At 40.3% G+C, this 24,764-nt stretch overlaps 1 protein-coding gene across 6 annotated transcripts in view; it reads left to right on the forward strand.

Annotated features, from left to right (window-relative positions):
* METAP1D (methionyl aminopeptidase type 1D, mitochondrial) overlaps positions 1-24,764 on the forward strand; it is an 88,750-nt gene that overhangs the window by 61,707 nt on the left and 2,279 nt on the right. For 4 of the 6 annotated variants that reach the window (XR_008627214.1, XR_008627215.1, XM_055120204.1 and 1 more), the window contains exons 2-7: positions 5,411-5,568; positions 7,599-7,748; positions 10,089-10,237; positions 10,760-10,802; positions 14,573-14,736; positions 23,643-23,740. Coding sequence is in view for 4 of the 6 variants with exons in the window: in XM_055120204.1 (XP_054976179.1) it covers positions 5,411-5,568; positions 7,599-7,748; positions 10,089-10,237; positions 10,760-10,802; positions 14,573-14,736; positions 23,643-23,740 (762 nt within the window). In the remaining 2 variants the exon portion in view is untranslated. The other 2 variants (XM_055120206.1, XM_055120207.1) reach the window with 2 other exon arrangements.

A 24,764-nucleotide genomic window follows, 5' to 3' on the forward strand; every position in this document is an offset into this window, starting at 1 on the left:
AGGAAATAATTGCACCAGGAGATAGTACAGGGAAGTGAGGGTGCTTGCCTTGCACACAGCAGACCCCAGTCTAATCCCTGGCACCACATATGATCTCCCAAGATCACTCTTAAACACAGAACCAGGAATAGTCCCTGAACACCTCAAGTGTAAACCCCTCTTTCCCTCACCCAAAAGAAAATGGCCATTAAATGCTAACCACTGTTATGTTTACAATTTCAATTGTGTTGTGGTTATTAATAGTTCTCAGGATACATACTTTCCCCAGGAGGAAAGTGAGCTTGTGAGCTTGTGTCTTGTCTGTGGTCCCACCTGGGGGGGGGGGGGCTTGAATCATGAGCTAATTTTTCCTGATTCCTTTGTTGAGCAGGGACCCAGATTTACCATTGTGTACCCATAGACTGCCCAGCTGTCCTCTGTCAGCCATCTTGCTGTAGCCCATGTTTGGGCAACACAGGTGGCTTAGTTTGAGACAGTGGACAGATGAGGACCACCCAGAGTTTGGAAAGCTATAACTTTTCATTGTTTTTTGATGCCTTTGACATTTTCTGAATGGTTCCATGTGCATTAACTCATGTTTTGCCCTCATGCATCTGAGAGAAGAAATATATTGTGTGGAGGTATCTGAGGTTTAGCACATGCTTCGTGTCTCCAGGGAAGTCACTTACCTTCTGTGTTCTGACAGGGGGTATGGAATAATAGCAGCTCACAAGATTCTTATGAGGAATGATGAGAGAGAAAGAAAGAAAGAGAGAAAGAAAGAAAGAAAGAAAGAAAGAAAGAAAGAAAGAAAGAAAGAAAGAAAGAAAGAAAGAAGAGAGAGAGAGAGAGAGAAAGAAAGAAAGAAAGAAAGAAAGAAAGAAAGAAAGAAAGAAAGAAAGAAAGAAAGAAAGAGAGAAAGAAAGAAAGAAAGAAAGAAGAAAGAGGGGCTGGAGCGATAGCATAGTGGGTGGGACGTTTGCCTTGCACTTGGTCGACCTGGATTCGATCTCTGCTTCCCATAGGGTCCCTTGAGCACTGCCAGGGGTGATTCCTGAGTGCAGAGCTAGGAATAACACCTGAGCATCGCTGGGTGTGACCCAAAAAGGAGAAAAAAAAGGAAAGAGAGGAAAGGAGAAAGGGAGGGATGGAGGAAGGGAAAGAAGAAAGTCCAAATTTCTGCTTTTCAACACTCAGCTTTTCCTACCTAACCTATGCCTTGTAAGTCAGTTGATAACCATAGGGCTGGTGTTGTCATCTTTAAGGAGCTATATCATCCTTTTCAACCTTTCAGGACTATGTACCTGCTTCTACCAAGCAAGATTTTTTTGTTTTGTTTTGAGACCACAGCCAGTTTTGCTTGGTCACACTCTTGGTTCTGTGCTCAGCAATCACTCCTGGCAGTGCTTGGGGGACCGTATATAGTGTTAGGGATCAAGTCTGAATTGGCTGTGTGCAAGGTAAACAACTTACTCACTGTACTATCTTTCTGGCCACCCAATTTTTTTTTCTTTTTGGGTCACACCCAGGGATGCACAGGGGTTACTCCTGGCTTTGCACTCAGGAATTATCCCTGGCGGTGCTCAGGGGACCATATGGGATGCTGGGATTCGAACCTGGGTCGGCCGTGAGCAAGGCAAACATCCTACCTGCTGTGCTATTGCTCCAGCCCCAGCCCCGCGGCCTCCCAATTTTTTAAAGTGACACAGTGGCTGGAGAGATAGGTTGATGAACCGGAACACATGGTTTGCATGTTAGAGAACTGGATTTGATCTCTGGGCCCACATGGGCCTCTGAACACTGCCAGGAGTGATCCCCAAAGCATGGAGTAGCCCTTGAGTACTGCTAGGTGTAGTACAAGATCCAAAAATAAAAAAAAGAAAAAAGAAGGAATGTGATAATACTGGCAGGTTTTTAAAAATCATGTATTTGTAATAATTTAATAGCTAATATTTTATTTGAAGCTATTTGGGGCCCATACCTGCTGTGACCAGGGCCTACTCCTTACTCTGTGCTCAGGGATCACTCCTGGTGGTGCTCAGGGGACCATATGCATATGCAGTGGTGGGGATTGAACCCTGTCTTCCAGCCTGCAAAACCTGTGCTCCCTGCTGTGCCCAGCCAGGATTGACCTGGGATTGACTGCATGCAAAGCAAGTACCATATTCCTGTGTAATCTCTCTGGCCCTATATTTGTAATTAAAAATAATAGTCTAGGGGGCTAGAGCAATAGCACAGCGGGTAGGGCACTTGCCTTGCACGCGGCTGACCTGGGTTTGATTCCCAGCATCCCATATGGTCCCCTGAGTACCGCCAGGGGTAATTCCTGAGTACAGAGCCAGGAGTGACCCCTGTACATCACCAGGTGTGACCCAAAAAGCAATAATAATAATAATAATTTAAGGGGCCAGAGAGATTATACAGGGCTTAAATTACTTGCTTTGAATGTGGCAAACCCTGGTTTGATCTGAGGTACTACACATCGTGTCCCAAGTACTGCCAGGGATCTTTCTTGAGCAGAGAGCCAGGAGGAGCCCCTGAGCATTGTTGGGTGTACCCCTTCCCCAAGTATTAATACCACACTAAGTCAGATTCAACACTGTTACCTTCGACTTTATGGAAGAATTGAGTGACTCATGCCTGGAGTCACTTTCCGCTGGAGTTTGCTTCAAGACTTTCTTCCAATCCACTGAGGCACTTGGATGTTCGGGCCAGGACTCACCTACAGTTTGTTTCCTGATGTTTCACAGCTGGAAGGGTACTGGTGGCCAGTAAGTGGTAACTTTCACTGTGCATCAGAATCACCTGAGGACTTGGTAGAGCTCCCTGTGCTGGCCTCATCCAAGTTTGCGTCAGCAGGCTAAGGAGGGGCCTGGGAATTGGCATCCCTTTCCTGGTGACACGGATACTGCTGCTTTGGGCACCACATTTTGAGACCTTGGGCTCTAAACCAGGAATCATCCAACTTCTGCAAATGGCCAGATAGTCAAAGTTTTAGGCTGTTGTGGGTCAGATAGCCTCTGCCACTCACCTCTTTAGTAGCTCAACAACAATCGTAGATGGGGCTGGAGCCATAGTATGGTGGGTAGGTCGCTTGCCTGTGTTCCAGTAAACCTTTATGTATGGGCTGTCTTGACTGATACTTGAATTTCATATAGATTCCATTACAAGATGATTTTTTGTTTGATTTTTCATTTATAAATATAAAAAAAAAAGTAGGCACAGGGTTTGTATTTAGGAGGTGTGGGTTCAATGCCTGACACTGTGTGGTCCCCTGAACACCCCTGTGGGCTCCTTCCCACCAAGGTCCTTTTTAGACTGTGGGCTCTATTAAAAACAGGCAGCTGGTCACATTTGGCCTTTGGGACAATAGTTTGTTGACCTGATGTACAATTAAGATGTGATGGGGAATTTTTCAAACTTCTGTTTTAAAGTAATGCAAGTGATTTGTTTTTAAAAATTTTAACATCCTAGAAGAAAATTTAGTGAATCTGAATTTTTCCTGCCCACCACTCTAACCTCAATTACATGCTCCAAAATGAACCACTGTTGATGACTATCAGTTTTCAATAAATTTTATAGGCCTGGGCCAGAGTGATTGTATAATGGGGAGGGTGTTTGCCTGACTTGTAGTTGACCCAGGTTCAATCCCTGACATCCCATATGGTCCCTTGAGCACCACCAGGAGAAATCCTGAGTGCAGAGTCAGGAGTAACCCCAGAGCACTGCTGGATGTGTCCCCGCCCCATCAAAAAAAATAAAGGAAGAAGAAATTTTGTAGGCTTATACAAACTTCTCAGAGAGTATCCTGCCCACACAGAAGAGCCTGGCAAGCTCCCCGTGGTGTATTCAATATGCCAAATACAGTAACAATAACAGGTCTCATTCCCTTGTCCCTGAAATAGCCTCTAATAGTTGGGAAAGACAAGTAAAGACAGGCTACTAAAATCTCAGGGCTGGGATGAATGGAGATGTTACTGGTACCTGCTCGAGCAAATCGATGAACAATGGGACGACAGTGATACAAACTTCTATAAAAGTACCAGTTATTTTTTAACATTATTGTGCTTTTTCAAAAAATGTTTTTATTTAGCATTTTCTTTTTATTTATTTATTTATTGGCTTTTTGGGTCACATCCAGTGATGCTCGGGGGTTACTCCTTGCTCTGTACTCAGGAATTATTCCTGGTGGTGCTAGGGGGACTGTAGAGGATGCTGGGGTTCGAACCTGGGTCAGCCTCGTGCAAGGCAAATGTCCTGCCCGCTCTAGCCCCTCTTCAGTGTTTTCTTTTTCCCCAACAATGTATAGTGACTTCTTTCTATTCCAGCATGTTGAAATGATTGAGCTTATTCCCTACAAGTTCCGTAGCTTTTGGAGCATATGCTGCCTGAGCCCACGTGCTGCTTGTGCCCATGTGGCCGAGCACATGTGGTGCCCGAGCACATGTGTCACCCGCATCTCCCCCCTTGAGATGTGTACTTTCATGTTTTGTGTCCAGTGCTAGGATGTGTGTAAAGCTTCCTCCACCCTTGGAGAAGCCCGAGGTCTCTCTTGAGCACGTTATTCTTACTATTCTCTCTCCCACTTATCCCTTCCTCCCTCCCTCAGAAACTTCTGAATAAAATCTATTTACTTCAAAAAAAAAAAAAGTTCCGTAGCTTTTGGTTATGTAGATATACATGTTAGAGAGAACCAGGCCCCAGATGATGAGCTTTTGGGTTATTCCCTCATATTTCTACCTCACCACTGTGGTAAGGCTACACCTTATTGCATCCATTACTGCAGAATATCTGCAAGGCGAGTCCAAGGAGATAAATTGCTGAGTTGACAGCAATGTAACATTCTGATACATCGTTGTAAATTTCCCCGGGTAGGTTCCCCAAGGGACTTCTGTTGGTTTTCTTCCAGGGTGATTTGTGCCTTCATCACAATGAATTTCAGTATAATGCCTCACTGCACGTGAGCTTCACACAGGGCAGTAAAATCCTATCGAGGGCAGAAAGTGCAGCTGGCAATTTGTCCGTGATTCTTGAAAGTGTGCCGCTTTAAAGAATATAAAGGCACCTAAACAGCACCCCAAATCTTGTGTCATCCTAGACACTGTTGTCTAACGTACCACAACAGAAGTTGTTCTTTTTTCTGACGTGGTGCTTATTGGATGTTTCTGTATGTTTATTTCCCATTAGAATGTTTCTGTTGTCAAACATTTAGACCAACATAGTATTAACTAATAAATATACGCTACTATTGCATTAGAACTCGGATTACTACCACTTTCTCTTCTAGCGGGGGATTTTCCAATTTGAACCAAAGAAGGATTGGAATAATGATTTACTAGACTAAAACGCAACATCTAAAAACATAGCAGTATGTTAGGGTTTATTTTGTATTTTGGTTTTAATTTAAAATATGTCTTCCGTCTGCTCTCAGGTTGTCAAAGAATTTTCTGCTCACCACTCAATCATATCTACTTACACAAGCAGCCCAGCAGTCAACAAAGAAGGAATTTCCTTTTCTGGAGACAAAGAGATGTTACACACAATATAGTTTTGCCGGCTGCAGTTTCTTCAGCTCATCCAGTCCCTCAGGTACTGTATTGCCTATTATCTGCTGGTTTTCTTCCAGCCAAGATAAAGGTTAACTGCAGAAGCGATGAAATGTTTTTGTACCCTTGATTTGTAAGCTGTTGAATCATAATTTTTAAACTTGATTTGTGATTTAAAACTGTGATTTGAGAAGTTTAAACATCCCGCAGTTTTGTAATGTTACATTTTTATCATAAACCACGAAGCCTAGACCTGCTTACCTTATTTAGAATTTTAATTGCCCGCATGAAATTTTTATACAAAATCTCTAACATGAAGATAATATGGAGATACTACATGTTTTTAGTGCCCAAACTATAAACATAGGGAAAATCCTACTATAAAACTGGGATCATTCAGGAGAGATTAATGGAAACGAATGCACTTGATGTCTTTTCCTAAAGCCTGCTATTCCGTTTTTCATGTTATTAAATGCTGCTGTCTTTGAATGTCCTTTGGAGTAAATTAAACAAGTGTCTTATCTCAGATCATTCTTCATTTTTCTGAGATTGCCGCTCTGTGGAAAGACACTCTATCCATTATTCAAAATGCAGTATAAAGAAGGTGTGTAGCGCTTCTCAGAGAGCAAGAATAACTGAAAGAAATATAGATCCGTCCCCCAAGTCACCCACTGTCCCCCTTGTCTGCATTTTTTTTGTTTACAGTGAGCCACAGTAAGTCTATTATACGCAATAAAAGTGACTGGCCCGTGGTGGTGGCCGTGATGGGCCACCAGCACCCAGACTGTATTCCTGGTATTTCCTCTTTTCCTTTGGAAAAAAAAGGAAACTCCCGTGTGAGGTGAAGGACCACTTTTAGGATCTCACTGAGTGACAACCAGATAGCCCCCTTGCCCACTCTTGTAACCTGATCAGATCACAAAGCCCAGGGGCCACCAGAGTGTGGGGGGAGTGAAGGAAGCTTTGGGGGAGGCTGGAGGAGAGAGACACTCACCCAGGGCTCTGCTGTGCCAGCCCCAGCCCTGGTGTGACCGGGTCAGAAGGTTCCCTCAGAACTCGAGAGCGGGCAGCGGCCCTCATACTGTGCACTTCCCAAGGAGCAGCCCTGCCACAGTGGCTGCGATGTCAGCGGAGTAGCTCGACCTGCCTCAGCTTCCTGTCCTCAACCGATGGATGACCAGACCCCACTCCGCTCAGCAATGCTCATGGAGCAGTTTCCATAAATAGCCCGTGAAGGCCTGTGCAGAACCTCGGGACTGAGAGAAGTCAATGTGTGAGACCGTGTTTTAACGAATGAGCACTGCCTCTGGGTCCAAGGACTGATGAAAAGACTCTTCCAGATGAATCGGGGGATGTTGGGAGTGTGGGCAGGTTTTGTGTGTTTGTTTTGTGACAGGACATAGAAATATTCTGTCTATGTTTCTCTGTTCCTGGGAGGGGCAGAGGGAAGAAAGCTATTTTTATTCTAGCCCCCTCTCCATTTGGGCACAGTTGTGGAGTGTCAGAGAAGTGGATTTGGACGAGGTGTCTGGGGCCTGGCAGTCGGCCTTTTACATAAATTCATGGGGTTTGAGGGGCCGGGTTGTGAGCTATCCTTTGCATAAATTTCATCCTGGTGTTCAGAAGATGAAAGTGCTCTTAATTAACCGTTTGGCAATTTGGAAGGTGGGTGCTATTTTTCATCAATGGCAATAGGCTTCTAACTGAGGGGGGGTGCGGGGGGGGGGGGTTTGGGGAGTGGAGGGGTGGGTGGGGAGGGCCTGGGAGGAAGAAGAAAAGAAAACGACTGTTTGTTTTGACCAGAAGTCTACTTCAGTGCCGTTTGCCTGTTTGCCTCAAAGCACGCTAAGGTTAACAGAGCGTCCAGAGGCAGCACTCACAGGCAATGTTAAGTTCAAAAGGGCAGGGGAAGGAACCGGGGGCAGCCCGGAGGGTCTGTTGTGCCGGCCTCGGAGGTCGATGCTCGGGCAGGAAGGGCAGGGCTCCCTGAAGCGGGTAGCTGTGTCCGAAAAAAATGATCCCATTGTCGTGTGCTGGGTTCTGATCTTCGTTTTCAATCCTTTTTTCCTCCAGCACATAAAGAAGCCAGACTATGTGACGACAGGCATTGTACCCGGCTGGGGAGACAGCATAGAAGTGAAGAATGAAGATCAGATCCAAGGGCTGCGTCAGGCCTGTCAGCTGGCCCGTCATGTTCTCCTCCTGGCTGGGAAGAGTTTGAAGGTGGCGCCTCACCAGGGCTTCTTAGAAGCATTGCCGAAGGGACAACAGGATGCCTCTTTCCCTCCTTCCCTTTGAGTTCTTTTTGTGCACATCCAATACGCTGGAAATTAAGTAAAATCTGGTGATGGGGAACAGGGATTCTTCTCATGTTATGAATTTATTCGAGAGGTCTTTTTAGGTTTGATTGTTTGTTCATTTTTTGTTTGGGGCCCACACCTGGCAGTGCTCAGGGCTTACTCCTGGTTCTACACTGAGGAATCACTCCTGATTGTGCTCGGGCAACCATATAGAGGGCCAGGGAACAAACCCTGGTCAGTGGCATGCAAGGCAAGCACCCTTCGCGCTGCACTATTCGCTCCAGCCCCACAAGAGGTCATTTAAAATCTGAATTCTGTTTTGGATCTGGATTCAGTTCTGAGGGAGCAGAGTTTTGGAGATACTTCTGGGTCAAAGTGGTTTATCCAAGTTCATCAGTAACAGAAATTTAACTTGTTCCTCTCCAGTCCTGGAGCAGTGTCTGCTCTTAGCCCCTATATTATTTCTGTGTGCCCGTTTTCTTACCTAAGCCTACAAAGATCACACAGATGTCCAAAGCTGTGAATAATATAGCTATCTAATTGTACAACTATTACATCTAATTGTGTATCTAATTGTGTATCCTACCACAGGATTGTCTTTTAGAATAATTGGAATGCCCTAGTATGATGTCAAGACTATTAGGAAAATCATATTGACCTGTGGTTAGGGGGGGCAAAGTGTACAAGTGAGGGGCTGGAGAGACAGTATAGACACTTGCCTTGCATGCAGCTGAACGTTATTTGATTCCCAGCACCATGTATAATACCCCCAAGCACTGCCAGGAAGTGACCCCTGAGCACAGAGCCAGGAGTAAGTCCTGAGCACTGCTGGGTATAACTCAAAAACAAACAAAAAATTTAGAAAGTGAAACTCAAAGATAAAATTACTTAGAGTAGCACCTATTGAATAAAACTGTTATAGCAACACACAGTGCATAATGTAGCTTGAAGAAATAATTTATTTTTAATAAAAATTTTGTTTTAGAATTTTTTTAATGAAGGCTGCAGTGAGAGTACGGTGGGTACGTCACTTGGCAAGTATGCGGCCAACCAGAGTTCAATCCCCGGCAACCCATATGGCCTTGCATGCCTTCCAGGAGTGATCCTGAGTACAAAGCCAGGAGTAAGCCCTCAACACTGCTGGATGTTGCAAATTTTTTTATGTTGATGCGTTATGATTTTACAGAAGTGGAAAACTCAAAAATTGTGAAACTTGATTTTATCTTTCTTTCCATTTTAATGTAATTGCACACTTTCTCATAAAAGAAAATATTTTAAAAAACACATTGACAGGGGCATTAGGGATGAAGCTCAGCAATAGACTATCTGTCTTGCATGTGTGAACCCCAGGGTTTCTCTCTCTAGCACTCCGCACATACACACAAAACAAAAGCAAGCACATTGATTTTGGCTGAGGATATGACCCATCAGTAGAGCACATTCTTTGTATATAAGAGGCCCTGGGTTTAGTCACCAGCACTACAAAAATCACCACCCCTCGAACCACCACCATGCCCTGCCAAAAAAAGAGAGGACTGACTGATTTAGCCAAGAAAAATTTCCAGATAGTCAAATCTTTGCAAACTGTATCATACTCCATTTAAAAAATAATGATTCAGATTTTCCATGCCGGGGCTGGAGCGATAGCACAGCAGGTAGGGTGTTTGCCTTGCACGCAGCCAACCCGGGTTCAATTCCCAGCATCCCATATGGTCCCCGAGCACCACCAGGAGTAATTCCTGAGTGCTAAGCCAGGAGTAACCCCTGAGCATCGCCGGGGGTGACACAAAAAAAAAAAACCCAAAAAACAGATTTTCCATGCCACTGTTGCAGACCCCACATCAATGTTTTTCTGAGATTAGAAAAGTAGTTTGATCTACTTTTTAAGCTTTATTATCTAAAGATTTCCGTGAGTGTTTATAGTTAATGCATTAATAAAGAGGATGGGATTGCCTCAGAACATATTTTTTAAATCTTCAGGCTAAAAAAATTCCTGTCACTTAATGATTCCCAAATGATTTTATAATCCTAGAGTTTAAAATGTCCATTTCCTATTAATCCATAATGCCATCAAATATCCAAATGATTGTTTTTTTTTTAAAGGCACAGTTTAGGATTTTCATGTGAGGCATAATTAAATATCATATTGTGTTTATCACAGCAAATTTATACAGTCTCACCCTTGAGTAGCTATAGACATAATCAGTAAATACAGGAAATGTCTTTAACTGTCACTGCACAATTCCTTTATTGAATATTTTAGGTTGACATGACAACTGAAGAAATAGATGCTCTTGTTCATCAGGAAATCATCGGTCATGATGCCTATCCCTCACCTCTAGGCTATGGAGGTTTTCCAAAATCTGTTTGTACCTCTGTAAACAACGTGCTATGTCATGGTATTCCTGACAGGTATTCATTGCCTAATAACATATTGTTCCTTTGAAAGCTAAAACATGAGGCCTAGATCTGTAACATATGTTGAAAGACACTATAGTTTAATTGAAACCCACCTGCAAACTTCTGAAGTTCATTATAGGAGAGCAAAAATTTGAAGTATTTTGCTTTAAAATGGATGTAGTACTACTTAATATTTGCCAGTGCAGTATGTAATCCAAAGCAGTTGGTGTGTAATATATATTTTGTGGGCCTTCTTAGATTTGACCATAAGCTGTTGTTTTGACTAAACAATTAGATAACTAAAGAGTATATTTAAAAAAAAAGTAGATTTTTTTAACAATGGCAGATTGTCCTATCAAAATTTAAAGTACCTAGCATGTTATAAATGAGATAAAGTTAATCCATTTATTCCTTCTCTACTCCAAATTATCATTGCAACTCCTTGGGTTTGCAATACTAGTCATCCTGTATTCATTTTTATATTCCTTGTATTGAGATCTGTCACTTTTTTTTTTTGGTTTATTTATGTTTCAGTCGACCTCTTCAGGATGGAGATATTATCAACATTGATGTCACGGTGAGTAAATCATATCAAAAATAGTCTTTGATCAACTTCAGCATTGCTGGTAGCAACAGGAAGAAGAGTGGATTGAAAATGTGAACTGCACCGAGGCAAGTGCTGTTTACTTCTAGACCCAGACGCAAGCAGCTGGTTTCCTTTTTTGTCTTTAACTCCATGTTTATTCCAAGTACACCCAGGCCTGACTTGAATTTAGGGCTGGAATCAGATGCACTGAGATCAATGTTGGCCTAAGTGAAATGTCAACCCAATCCTGCTATGTGTCATGTTTTTGAGAAGGTGTAATTGTTATTGATCCACTGTGTAGTTAATGCAGAGCACCCCAGCACCGGGCAGCTGCTGAAGCTAGATATGTATGAGATGAGCTAACGTGAAGAAAGCCAGCATTTTTCCTTCACTCTGCCAAGATTGATCTTCCTCTTCCTGCTGATTTTGAGTGGGGCCTGTCATTATCTTACTCTGTCATTAGGGGCTGCATTGGCCTGTGTGTGTCAGTCTATTTGGACAGCAACTCTTTTGCTAGCAGTGTTCCTTAGATTTATTAAAATCCCTGAAGGTAACGCCGTGTTCCATTTCTGGTATAGAGAGCCTTGAACGACAAGCTGAGTGGATTTCCCCTAGAACTTGTGCTTTCGCAAAAAGGCTAATAGCATTTCTTTTACATAACAGTCCTCAATGATTTAACATAGAAACTGCCCATTGTACAGGTTCTAAGCTTTTCTAGTTTTCTTAGCCTTTCACTGTTCTCAGTCTTGACTTATTAGTGCCTTGGTACTTCATTTTACTAGGTCATTTTATAGTGTTACCTTTGGATTATGTAGCGTGTACATAAATTCTGTACATCTGATGATTAGTGAAATTTTCATAAATAGGATATGAATATCTGATGAGAAGTGCTATACATAGATAAACTGTATTCTAGGAGTAGAATTTCTGTTAATGAGGAATCATTTTTTTTTTTTTTAAATTTTTTTTTTTTTTGCTTTTTGGGTCACACCTGGCGATGCACAGGGGTTACTCCTGGCTCTGCACTCAGGAATCACCCCTGGCCGTGCTCAGGGGACCATATGGGATGCTGGGATTCGAACCCGGGTCGGCCGCGTGCAAGGCAAATGCCCTACCCGCGGTGCTATCGCTCCAGCCCCGAGGAATCATTTTTTGTAATAGTTACCATGTGTCTGCATCGTGAAGCTTAGATAGAGGTGTGAAGGAGGTGGAAATTGGGATCCCGTAGTTGAATTCAGTCAGAGTTTTAGATGTTTAAATTAATTCAGCTTTTTTCCCCCTTCAGATCAATTTGTGTGAGGATATAGCCAAAGATTTTCTTATTGCTGATAGTCCTTCCTGTATCATTTTGTCCTGTTTAGAATGCTGGAACATTTGCTCCATATAGAATCTATTAGTATCTTTCCAATACTCAGAATTATGTGGAAGGAGGTATTTTATAAAGTATACCTGAAGTGAAATATTTTCATGATACACTTTTCTTTTGGATTGTAACTGATTTGGGGGTTTTGCTATTCTCTCACCTAGTCACCCCCTAATACAATACTGTTTTGAATAGCAGCATGTTTTTACTGTTTTCAAGGGGTCCAGAAAGAATATCCCAGGCCTTCTAGTATTTTTATTTTTTAAGACTTTTAAGAAACAATTTCCATGTTTAACATTCAAATGATTTACAATTGTAAAACTCATAAAGCAAAGTGAAATACTTTCAAGTGTCTAGAAATGTGAAGAAGTCAAATAAATATATGTTTGTATCTTACAAATGATGTTTCGGACCAAAGAGATAGTATAGCAGGTAAGATGCTTGCCTTGCATATGGCCAAAACAAGTTCAATCCTGGTACCACATATAGTCCCCAGAGCACATTAGTAGTGATCCCTGAGCACAGCCAGCAGTCAGCTCCGAACACAGCCAGGTGTAACCCCAAAGCTCCCCCCGCAAAAAACAAAGGAACAAAAAAAAAAAGTGATTTTTCTTAAGACATGATTTTAGGTGAACTCTATCCAAAATATCAAAAAACATTCATTGTATTTATGATATTTTTACCCATTTATATCACAAAACAAGATTAATTTCCCTCTTGAAAGTTGAATGTTAAAAAAATTGACAATTTGATGCCTATAGTAGTTGCTAAATTAGTATTTGTTAAATAAAGAAAGCACAGAACAAGAATAGTTTGTAGTATAAACATCAAATTATAAATTATTTATAATAGGTAATTTATAATATTTTTTTAAACCACAGACTTTCAAAAGTATTAGATTCTGGACTGGAGCAATAGGACAGTAGGTAGGGCTCTTGCCTTGAATGTGACTGACCTGGGTTCAATCCCCGGCATCCCTTATGGTCCCCCAAGCACTCCAGGAGTGATCCTTGAGTGCAGAGCCAGGAGTAACCCCTGAGCATAGCCGGGTGTGACCCAAAAAGACAAAAAAAAAAGTATTAAATTCCATTATATATTAAACCTTTCAAGTTGTCATTTTGAAAATTGGCAAAAAATAATATGAATGGCAAATAAATATTTTAAAAATACATTTTGTTATGTAGCAGTTATGCAAATATTGAGTACCAAATTTTCAGAGTAGTATTCTTATACTAGCAAATGTTATATACTTGTGTATAAAATCAAAACTTATACTCTCTTGGATTGCAAATGGGAATATGTCAATACATATTACACGGTTATTAATTTGAACATAATAATGAAACTATTTGCCAGTAATTGTTACTTTGCATCTACTTCTATAACTAACCTTACACAAGTAACTTTCTATGCCCAAGTTTTCTGACTTATAAGAGGAAAAAAATAGTCTATAAATATCTTTCTTACTTCACTCATAAAGTATAAAAGAAATTTTTGTAATACAAAGAATATAAAGATTTGTGATTCTTTAACATTTTTAATATTCTACTTCACAAGAAGGAAAGAAGAAGAAATTACAAAGAACAAATTTATGCAAAATAGCAAATTCCATCCTATAGAAAAGGATCAATATTCAACCAGTCTCCTCTGCCTTCTATATATTTATTATAGTGTTTAGTAATTATTGATTTTTATAATGAACCGTGTCTCTAGGGCTTTCTGAATCATTGATGACTGATAAAATGATGTTTTCTGCAATTTTATTCTTAAGCCTGTTTGTTATAATTATTTAAAAATCCATATGTGGTGTTTTCTGTTATCCTTTTGCTATCTGGAATTTACAATGAGGCTTTCACTTCTAGACAGGATTTTTCTATAACATATTTCATTCCTATTACTAAGCCCCTTCAATTCTTGTAACTAAATCTTCTGCCATCTGTACTAATACTGATATGTCTGTCTTATTTCTTCTTATTATTATTTAGCACTTGTATCTTCATGACATTGAAGAAACTATCCTGTATGTTAAATACTTCTAAGTTAGTTCTCCTCATCTCCTATGGTCACTATGCGTCAATGTTTTGGGTCACTTTTTGCATACTTGATTTCATCTTCTTAGAAATAAAGTATGGGATCACAGTGTTACCATAAAATGCCAATGATCATGCTGAAGCAGCCCTTATGTATCTCTTTTTAAGTCTTGCATGGCATCTTTTTAATTTTTTACAAGTTCTTAGTGTATTCATTTCTTCCCTCTTTATAGGTGAACCTGATTGTAATTCCAAACGGGTTCCTATGGAACCATGTGAATCTCCCAAGTAATTAATGAATCCAGTGCATTCTTTTACAGTAGATGTTTAAATAAGGATACATTTTAAATTTTTTTGCCTGTGTTTAGGTCTATTACAATGGATACCATGGAGACACCTCTGAAACCTTTTTGGTGGGCAATGTGGATGAATGTGGTAAAAAGTTAGTGGAGGTTGCCAAGAGGTGTAGAGATGAAGCAATTGCAGCCTGCAGGGCAGGGGCTCCCTTCTCTGTAATTGGAAACACAATCAGGTAAGCCTTACACTGACAAGTAAAGGGAGGGTTGGCAAATGGCACAAAGGTTATTGGTGGCTTGGTATAAAGTTGATGACACGTTTTATGATTCAGAGTCATCATTTCAGTCTGATATCACTATGTGAACTGCCAGGCATGTTGTTCCCTAGGTTAAGAAAAAAAGTATATTAAAAAAAAAAATGAATTCCACCAGGGTCAGGACAGAAACTTGTAGGAGCAGCAAGCAATATTTATGTGACTGCTTTAGTTTCAGCTTGACATGTGGGCCTCCTTAGTCTTCCATTACTTAAAGTCACACAGAATGTGAAAGAAAGTACCTAAGAAGGGGATAAGCATCCCAGTCCTTAGGTAATGACATAGGAGAAAAGCTACATCTTCGATAGGAAGGAAGTGAGACGCTTTCCTGCTCTAACACAGAGATTAAAAAACCTTAGTTCAGGCAAGTCTTACCTTTCAAGTAAGTGGATTAGTACACAGCTTGCGAAGGGTGTCCTTTTTTGTGTCTGGTTCATTTTTCCTACAAACCACTGTTTATTTTTTGTACATACAGTATTCTATGCGTGCTTTTTTGAATATATGTGCATTTTCTGAATTCAAGACTTTATTTTGGGATCTGTTACCTACTCTTAGATCTTTGTCCTCCAGAAATGTTTTGAAGCAGATGTGCAGAATATGTGTTTTCATATAAAAGTAACAAATTTTTGTTAAAGATGATCACATCAGTATCTTTTAAAGTCCTGTTCTCATTAATGTGAACCTGAGTACTTCCCATTTGTCTAAAGGATCGGAGGCTTAGTCACCTTGAAAGGATGCGGCCTTTTTTTCTCTTTGTAAGCCTTCAAATACTTTAAGAAAAAGGCTGTAAAATATCAGTTAAATGTATTTATGGCTTTAAAAATATTGTAACAGTGTCTGAATCAAACTTTAGTAAAATCTCTTTGGGTTATATCTGAGAAGCTTTTATTGAAGACTTTGAACAAAATTGTGTTTTTGACAGTTTTAAATTATAGGCTAACTAGCCTGGGAAAAAAGGATAGTGTCTCTCTGTTCTTTCATAGGAAATGTTGAATCAGACCCCTACTGGGAAAAGAAATTTAATGCATATCTCACTATCTTACTGTCCATGAATATAATAGAAATGAATTCAAAATGCAGTTTTATTTTTGCAAATGGGATGAGTCGATAGATGTACCTCATATTTTTGAACACCTAGGGTTCAACAAATTTACTGGTGGTGCTCTTGCATTTTAACAAAATTTATTCTTCAGTAGAAGGGGGCAGAGAACACTAGATTCTTATTCAAGCATTCTATCGAGCTCTGCATTCATGGCTGTGTCTAAAGGGCATGTCAGCCTTTGATTCTCTCTGAGAGGTAATTATCCTTTTCCTGTCACGGAACAACAAATGATAGCTAACTACAGAGGCACATTTGCAGTAGTCACATTCATCAACTGCAGGAAAAAAAAAATTCAATTTAATTGTGCAACACAGCTGCACATGAGCTTTGGAGCATTTCTGTTGTTCTCCCTGTCTCGCTATTCCTCCCTCCAGATCTATTTTTTAAACTTTTTTTCTGGTTATTTTTTCCCCTTTTTGTCTCTTCTTCCATTTTTACTCTCTGTACTTTCTTGTTAAAGTAATTTTCCTTTGTGGCTCTCATTCTTTTTTCCCCATTGAAGGCTATGAATGTAGAAAATTATCACAATTACTCATATAATTGAGCCTCTTTGTAGCAAGTGCAACTCCAGTAGCCTTTCTCCATCATGAAAATGGTTTCATTATAGGGTTTTTCATATTCTCTGACACCATCTACACAGAGGAACAGGCGTGCAGATGAGATGTACTAGGAACAGGCTAGATCAGTAAGGTCACAGTAGGAATAATTAGCTCTGCTATGGAAAGAGCATCTAGGCCTTTTACTGCTACATAAATGTACTGTCCATGGCTTTTAGTCACAAAAAAACTTACTAACAAATGGAGCTCCCGCCTACTACTTTGAAAAAAAGATTTGTATCAACACTACAATTTTCCATCATTAAGACTAATAACACAGAGCCTAGTATACATCAAGGGGAATAAAAAGAAAAATCTCACATTCAAGTGGCGGCTGGGTGCTGACCTTTGTTCCCTTTTTTTGTGTACGACTTAACTCTTTACAAAAAAGAGCCACACGCCACACCAACATGCAGGTGAACTCCAGCTAGTACTAGCAAAGCATAGCATTCAGTCGGAAAATCTGATAAATCTCCAAGCAGGATAATGCATTTCATTACATATGCACTACATTAATTCTAGCCACATTAAAAAAGAAGAAGAAGAAGAAGAAGCAGCAGCAGCAGAAGAAGAAGAGTAGAATTGAAAGTGACATTGGGTTTTAGCTATCGGGATGCAAAGGTCAGATTTCACAGAGTATAAATTTGCATGTACTAGCGCCTTTGAAAACCCAATTCAGTCCCAACAACTACACTTACAAAAGTGTGAAAAATAATAGACCAGGAACTTTTTTTATCCTTCCCTAATACATTTCATTATTTAGGTGATTTGTGTCTAACTCTAGGGAGGAAACTGGCCCGGGTTTTAACAAATACTTGTTCTGATGTGTTACAGGAGTGTTTCTGGACATCTATTATTTTGCCTTTCCTTATTCAGGCAGAATCTAAAGGGAGTAAATAAACAGTCCCCACCTTAAAGCCAAAAGTACTTGGAATCATTATAAACTGAAGGTTTACAGACATCTCTCAACTCAAGCTCATTTATTTTAAGATAGTGACCATCTTTTGCATTGCCTCCCTCTAATGATACAGCACAAAAAGGACATTCACGCATCTTTTAGTAGCAGTATGCTGCCAAAAGCCTAGTGGTCTTTATGGGACATTTTAAAATTCTCTTCTGAACCCTGAAGGATTGATTTCTCTAAAGAAGTACTGGCTAAAATAGTTTAATGATAAGAGCTCTTGATGTACCCTTTTGTTCCATAAGGGATAGCTAGTGTGCCTCATGGAACTGTGTTATACTCACTGTACCTTCATCCGCTTTACAATGTTTCCACACCAGCCCTTTGAGATCTTCCCAGCTCTCTAAATCAGTATTTTTGTGATTATTTCTAGGTGATATCATCTATACATATGAGAATATTGTGAATGTGTAGATTCATGTCACAAATATGTGACAGTTCAATCAAAAATAATCTAAACTTATAGTTGTACTTGTCATGATGAAAGTATCAATAAATGGGTTTTAATGTTTAATTCATAAGTATATGTTTTGATATTAATTTAGAAGACTATAAAGCAGATTTTAAAAAATAATCTCTTTCTATTAGATTATGCACATTTAAACAATAAGTGGCTCAGGCAAAATAAGTCATTTTAATGTCATCTGTGATGGATTTTTCTTGACAGCTACTGTAAATTACAATTACACTGCTTCTCTCTGCGCATGAAAGTAAGCATTGCAATAAATTATCTTTTATTTCAATCCATCATGTCTGCTTTTCAGAAACAGAAAACCTCAAATAAAACTTCAGCATTATTGTAAGAAAAATACAGTAATTTGTGATCCAGTTTGAAACAAAAAAAAAAAATGCACCGCTTTTTCAGAAAACAGTTGTTGGCTTTCAAAAATATTACTAATTGTACTTAAACATTCCTTGTCATCAGATGGAATCTCTGGACTTGTGCGTTCCTTCATTCAAAGATCGCTGCTTGAAATAAAAATCTGGGAATGTTACAGTAAAATCTTATAACTTAGAAAAACAGTGCCATTTGCGATTCTTTAATTAAAGATATGACCATTTAGAGATTAGCATTCTTTATAGGATTCATGTAAGAATGGTAATAAAACTATTTCCATGGGCCTTTTTATTTCTGTAGAAGAGTATGTGCTTAACAATAGTACGCCTCTGCCCTCTTGGGGAATGTAGTCCTAGTCACAAAACGTAGTTGAAGTATATGAAGAATTTTAATTTTTCTGGACATTAGTTCAGTTGAGAAAAATTGCTTCATGAAGGGGAGTTAAAGGGAAGAAAATGGTCAAAATGAAATGCCTTAGGAAAGATATATTTTCCAACTAAAAATTGAATGGTAATAATATAATATAATTTTAAACTAAGTTCACAAATTCCCCTTATTAAAAAAATCCTCCTGCCTCCTCATTCCTCTCCCCTCCCTCCACCCCTAAATATCCTTGAGGAAAGGCCTGGGCTCACAAATGTGCTCAGGCTCAGGGGTAAGCATCAACTTGTCTTAGAGATTCTTTCATTAGAGAATATCAGAACACACGTGCCAAGACAGGAGAGTTCTTTTTCATGGGTTTTAGTGAAAAGAAGACAGATTTAATGGGGAAACACCCAGAGTCAGAAGACCCTGGTATTTAGATATCAGGCCTGGCCAGACGAAGGCTGACATTAGCTGTAGGATAACATTGGTTTCAGTTGTGTGTTCACAGAAGAGGAGGGGGCCAGAGGGGCTCTATCTCTCTCTCCTGCCGCCCATGTTCGGTAGTCTCACGCCGCTTCCCCCACCCCGGGGATGCTGATGGAGATGGACAGGCGAAGGAAGGAACGAGTGCCAGGCTGGTCGGTATCAGTTGCAGTTTATTCCAATCTCCATTCCCGTTCTGCTTCTCTCTGTCTCTCTGTCTCTCTCATTCCCCCTACTTCTGTGTCTTCTCCCATGTTTCTATGTCTTCCCGTGTGTCGTCTTCTTCTTCTGTCTCCCCTGTTTTCTTCTTTTCTTCTGTCTCTTCTGTCTTCTTCCTCTGTCTCTCCTCAGTGCACCACAGTCTTAGTTTATATAGCAAATTACATAGGGTGGTGACACAAAGGTGGGTTGTACATTAACAAATCAACAAAGAAGGGTAAAACCATTTCTCGAGGAGATTAACAAAATCTCATCTAAGAAGATCCGCTCAAGGGTAGGGGTCCAAACAAGGGTGTGTCAGGGTGTGAGCTAGTAATCTGCTTAAATAGTTATAGCAAATCTACTTCTAATATTTCTGGCAATGTCATTCTGTATGAGCACAGTAAGAGATAATAAAGTTTGGTTTTTCCTGAGGACATCCCACTATACATTCCAGACCACAGTCCTCAGGTCAGGTTAATCTTCTTAACCCCAACAGGGTCCTAATTTTGTCGTTACCTTTGGATCATGACAGCATTTGTCCATGATCATGTCCTCAACTTATAGTTGAGTATTGTGGCTCTTTGGCCTGGCCTGTTTTGATGCCAGGGTAGCTCACAGCTTGCCCTGGGTTCATTCCGTCCCTCGTCGGGATCCTGCTTTTGGGGTGCTAGGAACTAAGGGCAACTGAGATGAGAAAGCAGATGCCCAGGAGTAAATATTATTTGGAGTCAATCAACTCCCAAGTTACAAAGCGTAATATTAACTGTCTTCCTATGTCCATACAGAAAGGACATTGCTTTAAGGTAAACTATACAAAGACACTAATTTACAATACAAATTCAGAGTCCTTAGAAGGATCTGATCTTACAAGATAACAGAATCTGATTAGGGAAAAGGTGATTAACTGGTTGGGAAGGAGGGTGCAGAAAAGAGTTTACATGTAAACAAAGGAATGGGAATGTCTCCAGAGCACTTAAACCTAAACTCCTTGTGGCAAGGGAGGAAGGACAAACCAATGTTATCCTACAATTAGTGACCCTTCCTTGGGCCCCTGCTGCCCTCCCATCTGGCTTGTCTCCCCAGCACACCAGTCAGGAGACATTCACGCTAAGTTCTCCTTCCCCAGCCAGTAAGAGTTATTTTTAAGTTCTTGCTTTCATGTGTGAGTGGTGCTCTGTTCTGCCAGTCACCTGGAAGTATCTCTGTGAAGTTAGATGTAAACTCTAGAACTAGGTAAATAAAGGTGTGCTTCCCTTGTATTCCTTAAATAATAAAGGGCATGCTTTCAAAGAGTAATTAGGAACATAAATGAGATTTTATCTAATTTATTGCCACTGCCTATGTGTTAAAAAACTATCAATCCAAGAGGCAAACTTGACCCTGTAAAACAGAGGGACACATATACTTAGCTCCTGGGAGTCAAATATTGAAATGGGTAATCAACCCAGGAAGTAAAGAATTTTTTTTTCTATTATTTTTTGTTTTGTTTTGTTTTGTTTGGGGCCACACCAACTGCACAGAGCTTCCTTCTGCCTCTGTGCTCAGGGATCACTCCTGGTGAGGCTGGAGGACCATGTGGTGTTGGGGATCAAACTTGGGTTGGCCACATGCAAGGCAAGTGCCTTAGCTTCTACACTATCTCTCCATCCCAATTTGTTCTGTTCTTTCGCTCTTCCCACCCAGCCTTGAAATCTGGCCTTTGCATCCATGACACATACATGCTAGGTTCCCCTGTATCCAGAAGTTCCAGTAGGATCCAGGCAGTAAATTATAAAATGCTCTTGAATATCTTTAGCTACCTAGTAATCGTACAGCATTTTTTATGAAGAGGAATGAGAACCAGCATCAGGGGAGGGAATCCCAAGTATTTTTTCACAGTGGGATTTCTTCCTCTCCTGGAGGAATGGGAAATTAACAGATTACAATTTCAACACACATTTAAATTGTAGTGATGATTTCTGCCAATTAAATCTCTAGGAACCAAAGCTAGCCTTAAAGGAAAGAACATAGGAGAACAGTTTATAGAGTGTTGTCACTCATCACTAAGGTTTATTGGAATTGGAATAATGAATTACAGGTTTAGTAGAATCCATGACTGTAAAAATAATCTAGATTAATGTCTTATTAATTATCTCTCATTTGGGGCCAAAGAGAAAGTATAGTGGGTAAGAAGTTTGCCTTGCACATGACCACACACATAACTGGGTGTGACCCAAAAACCAAAAATAAATAATCTCTTATCCGCCATCTACCTCACTTTTTAGTCTCTATTCAGAAATTATTTGTGCTGTACAAATAAAAACACTTTGAGAAAATTCTTCCTCCCGGCCGAAGTGCAAAGATACAATAGTGACCATAAAGTATAGATTAGTCAGGAGAGGAACAGATATAGAATGATCTCATAAGACGTATATAAAACAGCACAGTAGGGGCTGGAGTGATAGTACAGTGGGTAGGGCATTTGCCTTGCACTCGGCCGACCCGGGTTCGATTCCCAGCATCCCAGGTGGTCCCCCGAGCACCGCCAGGAGTAACCTCTGAGCATCACTGGGTATGACCCAAAGTGAAAATAAAATAAAATAATGAAAATAAAATAACACAGTAAAGAAGCAAATACTCAAAGGCAGCAAAAAATGAGAACTGGTCGTTAATGGGAAGCATATGACTATAGCAGGGATGGAGAATATTGGGGGCAGGGGACACTCAAACACGGTGGAGGGAAGCTAACATTCTGGTTGGAATGTGTTTTGCATGAAACCTTGCCATTATCAATATTGTAAGTCATGGTGCCTAAAGTGAAAATAAGTAAAAGATAAAAACACTGACTTTGCACATGAATAGCTTTTGTACTGTAAGTTCCATGAAAATAAGATCTGAAAAAAAGAAGTTACTCTTCTATTAATAGTGACATTCTGGTCTATGAAGGGAAGGGACGTTATAGGTCTGAAGATGAGGATTTAAAAGAAAATATTCAGGGCTGGGGAGATAGTATAGCAGATAGGACAAACTTGCCTTGCACACAGCCAACCCAGGTTCAGCCTCTGGCATACCATATGGTTCCCTGTACACTGGTAGGAGTAATTTCTGATCATCAGTGGGTGCGGTGGGCCCAAAAACAAACAAAATATAAAGGAAGTCCATGAAAGACACTGGTTAACACTGTCTGAGTTCTATGTTAAACTGAACTTAGGGTCTGTGAAAATTCTATTGGAATTGGAAAACTTTTCCAGGTTTTGCTTTTCGTTTTGGGGCCACACCCAGCAGTGCTCAGGATTTACTCCTGGCTCTGCACTCGGGGATCACTCCTGGTGGACTCAGAGATTCATATGTAGTACCAGAAAACAAACCTGGGTCAGCTGCATGCAGGGCAAGCACCCTACCTGCTGTACTAACGCTCAGGCCCCCGAAAGATTAGAGAACTTTGGATCTGTTAAGGATTTAATAGCAGTCTTGTAAATCCCCACCCATTAATATGGTTATAATAAAGCTATTAGACCCTGTATCCACTTCAAAATATATAAACCATTAGCTGTTTATATGTTCTTATCTTTCTGGTGCTACTGGAAATAAACACATTTCCCTGATTGTCTGTGTTGTAGGTACTAGTTTTTCTCAAGCATCACAGTGACTAAGAAGCATTTTTATGAATTTTAATAACGTAATAGGTCTTAGTGGAAATCTTAAATGATCACTAAGTTTTAGAGTGTTTCAGGAATACTGGCAAAGCAGATTTGGCCTTTTGGGTGAGTGTTTCTATTTGCAAAATCTAGGTTTTGAAATAGACCAGAATAAAAGAATATTGAAGAAGGAAGACACATTTATAGATTGTAAAGTGTTTGTTTGGTTCCCAAATTAGAAATAGTTCCCAAATTTGGAAAATTCTTTTGTGAAGTCCAAACAAAGCAGGCAGGTTTTTATGACCTGCATTAGATACACATGTCTCTTGGTTGTAGGTTTGTGTGTGTGTGTGTGTGTGTGTGTGTATACGCATTTGCACATTTTGTGTATAACTTAGTCTTGTTTAAATGTGTACCAAAGTCAATGAAGCAAACCACTGTGTTAGATACAGTAACACCCACCCACCCCCCATTTATCCCAAGGGAGTTCTTACAAGCAACTGCAAACATTTAAATTATTCAGTATAATGAAAACAAACTAACATCATAATCTGATTCTAAATATAACTTTTCTTTTTCAGATACTATTTTAAAGAGATTTTATTTTCATCTAAGCATATTAAAAGATATCTAATCAAACTGTTTTTCTTGGTCACTTTTAAAGTCACATAACTCATCAGAATGGTTTGCAAGTCTGTCCACATTTTGTGGGACATGGGATAGGATCTTACTTTCACGGACATCCAGAAATTTGGCACCATGGTAAGAAAGTTAATTTGAAAGCTGTTTGTTTGAATGAAATTGGGATAAGGTGACTTGGCTCCCAATCTCTTCCTCTAACTTTGATCCACACTCTCATCTCTGTGCGCTTCTACAGTGAATGGGTGTGGGGGAAAGTCAACTTAATCATAACCAGAATCTCAATATGTTAAAGGATTAGAGCACCCAGCAATTTTGATCCCCAAATAAAGCTCATTTTGCTTTCTGTCTTTTTAAGATTGCGTAGCCAGAAGGTGCAAGAGATATTTGTCTAAGAAAAAGTTACTAAGTGAAAAAAAAAATGAATTAAACATTTTTTCAGTTGGGGGCTGGAGCAATAGCACAGCGGGTAGGGCGTTTGCCTTGCACGCGGCCGACCTGGGTTCTAATCCCAGCATCCCATATGGTCCCCTGAGCACCGCCAGGGGTAATTCCTGAGTGAAGAGCCAGGAGTAACCTCTGTGCATCGCCAGATGTGACCCAAAAACCAAAAAAAAATTTTTTTCAGTTGTGGGCTGGGCAGATTGTACAGGGGCGAAGGCACTTCCCTTGTATCCTCTTGACACTGGTTCCAGTCCCCAGCAGTGCATATGGTCCCCCATGAGCCCACAAGAAGCACAGAACTGAAAGGAGCCTCTGAGAACCTTTTTGGGCTTGGCCCCAAAAGTCAACCCAAAATGACAAAAAGAAGCCAGTTAAAAAGTTCCTGAAAGCAGAACCGCCACGGCAACAGTGTGCCAGCACCATGCACATCGGGCTGTTTTCTGTTTTGCTTTTTCTACCCCCCTCTCTAACCGCTGACTGTTGTGGTTAAACTTCATTACATCCTACACAGTGTTGACAGCTGATGTATTTAGCAGCATGTACTTTTTAGTGATTTCGAGATTATGCCCACTCTTGTGTTCTTTCCCAGGCGCTCCTGTTTTCTACTGCCTGGGTATGTTCCCTGTGATGAGAAGGGAATGCCGCTGGCTTAGGGTACAAGGCAGTTCTGTGGGGAATCCCCCCAAAGATGGGTGCACACCTG

The sequence above is a fragment of the Sorex araneus genome, chromosome X (assembly GCF_027595985.1).
Source record: "Sorex araneus isolate mSorAra2 chromosome X, mSorAra2.pri, whole genome shotgun sequence".
Lineage (NCBI taxonomy): Eukaryota > Metazoa > Chordata > Mammalia > Eulipotyphla > Soricidae > Sorex > Sorex araneus.